Here is an 8184-nt window from a genome sequence, read left to right as displayed (position 1 = left end):
TTACTTAATATCCGAAATAACAACGTATAAGAAAGAAAATGGATAATATTTTTTTCTTTAGTTAATCGACCAGCAACTTTCGATGCACATATACATTATATTACCTAGTGTAAAATTTTTCAAAATACTAAGTATTGTATGTCTTAAATCCAGGAAAAAACTTCTCTTTATGACTTATAAGACATTAAAAAGTCATAATATAATCAGAATATCAAGTATTCAGTCAGTGGAAAATTTTGTGTTTATTCACTGGTAGAAGTTACCCTTTAACTTGGTTATATTACTACTTATTATTTGAACCCCAAAATCTTAAAACAATACTTTTAAATTCTTCCATTTCTTTCTTAAACATAATTTGCATTTTTACAACAAGTATGTTGACAGTATCAATTATCAAAAAGATACTGATTTTAAACATATTACGAGTTATTTAAAGGCAAGCTGTGCTTAATTGTTCATTCAATGGTCTGCTTATACTATGAAGTATTAGTTTCAATTTTCGAGTTTAAGACTTGCGCATTCGAATTTTAAAGTATTAGTTTTAATTCATTACGAAATTACAAATTGCTGAGATCGTGTGCAAGAAGATTTGTGATTTAATGAATCTTTAGCTTAAGACGAAATTTCTTTTATCATTTAAAACGCCGACTTTAAAATTTTTTTCAAAAATAACAACTAAGAGTAATTGATTTAAAGAAACTAAATAATCTAAATAAAAACATAAGAAGATTATCTCAAGAAATAAAAAATAATTTCATTTCTCTCAGAAAGCGAACCGTAATCAAACACTAATCGATTACTTCATCACCGGCTTCGCTTCCAAGTCTCAGCCTTGGCGACACATTTGGCGAACTGATAGCCGGAGAATCGTTCCTTCTCGCCGGCTCAAGGGCAACCCTGCTCAATGTGGATTGCTGCTTTCAGCGACCGACCATCCCTACTCTAGTCCTACAGATTTAGAGAGAGGAAAGGAACAGAGCGAGAAAAAACACTCCAGGAAAAAAAAACCGGAGAGCAGTCAACTAAAATAAAAAAACAAAAAGGCAATTTATACACCGCCCCCTAAAAACAGCCTCTCTCTCTCTCCGCATCTTCCCATTCCATCCTAAAAAGATGCTATGAGTGGAAGAGCAGGAGCACATCTTCCCGTCATCCTACTAGTCTGGTGACCTTGTGGAGTAGAAGGAAGGATTGTAAACAATGGAGTAAAAAACAGGAGTCGGAGTGTAACGAACTCGCAAAATAAGTTTTGTTGTGGATTTACTATCTAATGGGATTTTCGGATCCTGAGAAATGGAGGGTTATAGGGGAGACAGCAGCAGCAGTAACGATATTGCATTGCCAGATGTCAGTTCGTCGTCATCGTCCGGGTGGTCATCTCGGACTGTTAAAGGAGAGGATGGTCAGGATGATAGCGTAGGTGGAGGAGCCGTGCCCAGCTCCTCCAGTGATGCGTCGACCCCCCAGTCCAGGGAGAAGTCACCCCCACCCGTAACTCAAGGTGAGTGGGCGTTTGTTTACTAATATTGTGGGTCATTACCCGAATATAAAAGAAACACTCTTTGATGATTGAAGTGTTACTAATTTTAAACTAATGCTATTGTCAAGGTCATAATGATAAATGATTTTGTGTGTCTTTTTTTTTTTTTTTTTTGAAATTTTTTTTTTTTTGTTGCTAATTTGCTATAGATTTAGAATATTTATTAAAGTATATTAATTGATGTTCGTATTTAATTGAACAATTTTATTCTTGTCATTTTACAACATCTCGACATCTTTCACAACAACATTTTACAACATCGAACTAATGCTTTTGTCAAGTTCATAATGATAAATGATTTTATGTGTCTTTTTAAAGAAAAAGATTTTTTTTGGTCTAATTCACTATAGATTTAAAATATTTATTAAAGTATATTAATTGATGTTCGTATTTAATTGAACAATTTTATTCTTGTTATTTTACAACATCTCGACATCTTTTACAACAACATTTTACAACATCGAACTAATGATATTGTCAAGTTCATAATGATAAATGATTTTATGTCTTTTTTTAAAAAAAAAAATTTTTTTTTTGGCCAATTCGTTGTAGATTTAAAATATTTATTAAAGGATATTAATTGATGTTCGTATTTAATTGAACAATTTTATTCTTGTCATTTTACATCATCTTGACATCTTTTACAACAACATTTTACAACATCGAACTAATGATATTGTCAAGTTCATAATAATAAATGATTTTATGTCTTTTTTTGAAAAAAAAAAATTTTTTTTTTGGCCAATTCGTTGTAGATTTAAAATATTTATTAAAGGATATTAATTGATGTTCGTATTTAATTGAACAATTTTATTCTTGTCATTTTACAACATCTTGACATCTTTTACAACAACATTTTACAACATCGAACTAATGCTATTGTCAAGTTCATAATGATAAATATTTTTTATCTTTACAACATCTCGACAATCTCGACTGTACATATGTATGATAAATTTAGAATATATCTATAAACACTAATTAAAGCAACGTATTTAAGCTAAGATATATTCTCGTCAATTAAGAATGTTCGTTAAAAATTGTTAATTGTTGGTATGTATTTGATTGAAATCTATCTTTTCAATATTAAACAATATTTGAATTTAAATTATCTTAGATATCGTCTGTTTGAACATAAAATTAATATTGAAATATTTTTGGTGTAAAAAAATAATCTTGGAATAAGTTTAAAATTGTGTGCTATAAAAAATGCCATTTTAATATATTTAATCTGTGAAAAGTAGTGTTTGTAAAAGAATGTCTTAAGAGAGTTCATGAAAAATATCAGTAAATTCTGCTGTAAAATAAATTAATTTTTAATTATCAGTTGCTTATTTTTGCTATGATTTTAAATTCTAAATATCTATATTTCCTTTACAAATTTTATCTTTATCTATATTCTACATTTCAATTTAATATCTGCAGAATGTTATAGCAGAGTTTGATAATAATATCTAAAAGCATTTAGAAATTACTTGCTACAAAATAAATAAATGAATTTTTAACTATCATTTGTAGAATATGTGATCTTGAATTCTTGATATTTCTATTTCTATTTTGCATTTTATATATACTATCACTACTAAATTAATGAATTTTTAATTATTACTACTAAATAAATGAATTTTTAATAAATATTTTCCACATGTTTCTTACAGAAACAACCAATGCAGAATTTTCTTCTGTTTTGAGTTGACGATATCATAAAAATCTAACTAGGCTTAAAATATGATTAGATTATATTTTAAAATAGATTAAATTTTAATATATATAAGATTTTAAAATAGATTAGAGTTTAAAATTTAATCTTTGTGTAGTAGAAATTATGATAAAGGGTTAGTGAGGAATTTATTAAATTTTAAAATATTAAAAATACAACCATACTAAGCACCTTATTAAAAATAATTTAAATGATTTAATTTTATTGAGTTTCTCATTAAGTAAGTTTTACTTGATTAATAAAATTGTAAATTAAATTAATATGATTTTCAAGAGGTCTGAAATAAAATTTAGACAGTTCTGATGGCAGTTGATGTGAGAATTAGATATAGGAGTTGAAAATAGGTGGTAGGAATGGAGAAGAGCGTGTTATTTATAGTTGATGAAGGTTAGAAAACAATCGAATCTCATTTACATTGTTATTTACTGTCCTGAAATAATTAGAGTTTCTTAAGGGTTTAGGAGCAGATATGTCCTCTAAAATGTTTTGTTAATTGAAATGTTTTTAATTTTTTTTTGCTAAAATATTTATAATTGTACTACTGCAAACTTAAGGCAGAAAAAAAAATTTCTATATAAAAATGCACGTATTTTTTATTTAAAAAATGAAGATGTTTAAATATTTTGAAGCATTTGAGTGCAAATTAGGTTTATAATACACGAAACATTTAGTATAATTCATAAATAATGCAAGTTTATGAAAAACTAAAATACTTAATCAGTTTTGTAAAGTTTATAATAATTAAATATAACCTTCTTGAAAATAAATCAAATACAATATCAATATCAATCAAAATCAATAAAATAAATCAAAAAATACTATGATACTTGATCAGATCTTTTATACGAATAAGATTTTTAAAATGCTTGAATTAGTAAAAATTAATAATTGTAATTAGTAATTGTGAAAAAATCAGACTAGTAAATAAATTAGCTTTTTAAAAAATCAGATTAAAAACTAAAATCAGATTTGTAAGTGAATACAATTTTTAAAACACTAAGTATGATTTATAAGTTATTGAAATTTTTGAAGCACTAACACTGATTTGTAAATTTTTTTTTTTTTTTTTTTGAGAATTAACAAAATTTTTAAATGACGAATCATAAAATACAATCTAAAAATCTCTCTCATAACTAACGTTGTCTATATCATTTAGAATGAAGATGTGCTTTATCAGTTCTACTTTTAATGGTTAAGCTAAATTAAAAATATGTTATTCATAAAATGTTTATCAAAATTGGAATTCGAAGTTCAAAAAAATCGTTACATAAAAATTAACGAAAAAGACTTCAATTATTTTTTTAAATAAATAAATAAATTCTGGCTTAATGATTAAAAATTAATGATTCCATTGGTAAATTCTAAAAACTAAGTATTTTGTGAAATATGGAACAAATTGACAACTCTACTTACAATTTATATAAGAAGTATGCAAAATTATGATTTTAAATTTCAGGAAAAATTTCAGTAAAATGATCAAAAAATGTCTTAATATGCATTATTTTATTTAAAAAAAATTTCTGTCTTTTGAGCAACGATTTTATAAAGTTTTTAAAATCGTTTTCTGATTTCTAGCTTATTAATATTTCAAAAAAATATTATATACGAAATAAATTTTTTGATTGAAATGTTTGAAAATGCTTCTGACTATTAGAGCAAACGGTTTTAAACAATTTTTAAAATCGTTTTCTGATTTCAAACTTATTAATTTTTTTTAAAGAAATATTATATAGTAAATAAATTTTATGATAAAAATGTTTGAAAATGTTTCTGACTTTTTGAGCAAACGATTTTTTAAAGTTTTTAAAATCGTTTTCTGATTTCAAACTTAATAATTAAAAAAAAAAAATATTATTTGCAAAATAAATTGTTTGATTTTAACTTGAACAAAACTGTTATGCATGCGGAATAAAATTGTAAAAATAAAATTGACTTGTTTGTTACAAAAAATACGACATTCAGGGCATAAAAAACACTTTGAAATCCTAATTACAGTTCAGTTATCTAAAACGACAACTTTCTTCTTGAGTTCTTTTTTCAATTTTTCATACGAACTCAGTTATTTTCTTTCTTCATCTTTTCCGTTCGTAAATTATAAATATTGATTCGAGAATCCCTTTGCAAACCCTGGTATTGATTAAACCTTTGACACATTTTCCGATTCGCCCGTTATTCTGCATGGTCGTCACGTTTCTATGGGTATCTCGGAATTGTTTCAAGGACGTTGGGCATAACTCTGAGACCCTCTTCTTCCACCCACCCACCGCCCTAAATGGCAATTTAATGGAAAGCACACGCACGGACATCCCCCTTCTCCCCAACTTAGTTGTCATAAATTTTTTGATACATATATGTTTGAAGGCCACATATGCAGTTAGTAATCAACTTCATATATATGTCAGTAATTGCTGAGGTGTGGTTTTCCGTTGTGGTGCCTGTATTGATGAATATCTTTTGGAATTGTTCCTTTTTTTATTTTTGGAAATAAAGATGTCAAATGTTGTGAAAGGTTATGTGTGCGCATTAGGTGACAAAAATTTGACTTTTTCATGATAGTTTAAAAATAAAATTGTCTCTTCAGCTGCAATTATATTGTGTGGCACAATCACCAATTTGTTAAGAAACGCCTTAAAATAAGATTTAATGTTCAGTTAATAGTTATATAAATAATTAAATAGAGCCACTTCTGACAGTTGTTTATTTATTTATTTAGTTTTTACTCGCGTCGAACAGCCTAACCATTTTTGAATTTACGCTATCAATGTTTACCTCCGAAGCCCTATAATTTTGAACCCAACCCCAGAAGACTAGAGAACTCCTCTATCGAGCATTACAGCAAACTAGCCCCCGTGAAGAAATTTCTGATGGAACTAACCCGCATTTGCCTCTCTATGCAAACCCAAAATTGGGTCGGCTGTTCAACGACGTTTATAAAATAAAATAAGCATAGAATGTCAAGAAGTTTAAGAGTGAAAGTTTAAGAAGGGTTCAGCTTATTAAGATAGCAAATTTGACCCATCTTCTTCAACATGCTCATTAAATTTCTAACATTAATGAAATAATTAAAAATGAATGTAAAATTACTGTAAAATTAATATAAAAGAATATAAATTGGTTAAAAGGATGTTTATAAATCTAAATTATAAATAATTTCGTTAAGTACTATTGAAACAAGTTATTTATATATGTGAGAGAATATGTTAAAAAAGTAAGTACAAGCCAAACAATTTATACTTAATAATTTATACTATATTTTAATATTAAACATATTTTAATATAAAATATACTTAATAAATTTATACAAATTTTTACTTAATAAATTTGTAATTTAAAAAAAAAATTGGGTGACATAATTCGGGGATGTGAAATCGATTTAATAATTTTTTGAAACTGATTATTTGTAAATACAGGGATGAAAAAGATTCCCAAAGCAGCCCAAGACTCGAAATCGAAGTTAACAGCTCTTCTTGTCCTCTTGTAAACAAAGTTGTTGGAGATTGAAGGCAGCATCAGTTTCAGTGTGGGGGAGATTTGGGGAACATTCTAATCTTCTATCACAGGATGTTCTTTTTCTTTTAAGCTATGTTGTTTCTGTTTTTTTTTTCACCCAGAGAGGTCATTGAATCCTATGAAAAATATTAAGATATGAAAGAGCCAGTCAAACAATAAATAATATAGTCTCATAACGGAAACTTTTTTCTTGACAACATACTATTATAGATATCTTTTGAAACTGTTAAACATCTTATTGGTTATATAATTATTTTTTATTCTTTAAATAAATTATTAATCCAGACATTAGATTGTTCTAAAAAAGGCAAAATATGACGGGACCAGTTAAATGAGTATTTGACAGAAATATTTCGACATAAAGCTTGTGAAATAGATGAAAAATATTAAATTGCTTATACGGCATTTGTTCAGTTTTCAATAACCAACCTTGTTTTTCTAATTTTTAAGGAATTATTTTTTAATACTGTTTTTAAGAAAAATGAACACTAAAATAAAGCAAAATTAAGATAAACTACATTGAAAATGCGAAAAACTACATTTTTACTGAATCTGATGCTTCCTTTTAACCCAAATGCACACATTAAAAAAACGTAGCAGAACTACTGGATTATTTAACATTCAGAGTATTTTTTTAGCAGAGAAAAAATTAATAAAGGGATCAAAGGCACACACATTTTGGAAATATTTGAAATTTTTGCTATTTGAAAATAATAATAATAAATCTGTTTAAAATAGGTTTTTTTTTTTTTAACCAAGTAGTGATTTTTTGAACCTGTAATAGGAGAACCTGTAATTTGTATCCAACCAAAAATCCATTATTTATTTAATATTTTGGTTATTTTTTATTAAATTATTTATGTAAAATTGCAATGAAATTGAAATAGGAAATTTTAAAATAATAAATATTTTTCTAATAATGATACATTAAATAAATTGCTTAACAATATTCATTTATAAATTATTGCATCAGTATTTCTCATCGAACTTTGAAATTCAAAATAAAATAACCACAAATTCAAGAATAAAAAATACTTTTCTCTTATTATTTTTCTCACAATTTATAACAGTTCTTTTTCAAAAATTATATTTTAGCTTATTTCAACATAACTTAACTTGACTTTCAACTTAAACAGCGAAATCTACTATACTTAACTTAAACAGCAAAAATCGTAATCTTTGTTCCACCAAAAGAAGTTCGATCGTTTAAGGTTCCGTGGCTGAAAAAAATTGAGAACCGTTGTAAATAATACATTAAGCTAGTGTTTCCCAAACTTATGACTTTTGTGTACCCTTTCTAAATTTTTCGTAACGCTGTGTACCACTAATAAAAAAATGAATGTATTTTTTAAGGAAAATGTTTATTTAGAATGGATAAAGTTAAAAATCACAACTGGCTGTTGACACCAACTGC

General features: G+C 26.6%; 1 protein-coding gene across 1 annotated transcript in view; it reads left to right on the top strand.

The window, feature by feature from the left end:
• Nucleotides 1-764: 764 nt before the first annotated feature.
• LOC107436527 (Ecdysone-induced protein 78C) overlaps nucleotides 765-8184 on the top strand; it is a 170570-nt gene continuing 163150 nt past the window's right edge. Inside the window, exon 1 of the mRNA XM_016048288.5 lies at nucleotides 765-1501. Coding sequence (XP_015903774.1) covers nucleotides 1294-1501 — 208 coding nt within the window. The 5' untranslated portion in view covers nucleotides 765-1293. The remainder of the gene's footprint in view (nucleotides 1502-8184) is intronic.

This window comes from Parasteatoda tepidariorum, chromosome 4, assembly GCF_982258835.1.
Source record: "Parasteatoda tepidariorum strain Cologne lab strain chromosome 4, Ptep-v5.0, whole genome shotgun sequence".
Taxonomy (NCBI): Eukaryota; Metazoa; Arthropoda; class Arachnida; order Araneae; family Theridiidae; genus Parasteatoda; species Parasteatoda tepidariorum.
The sequence above is the reverse complement of the archived record's forward strand: the minus strand, read 5'-3'. Positions and strand labels throughout refer to the sequence as shown.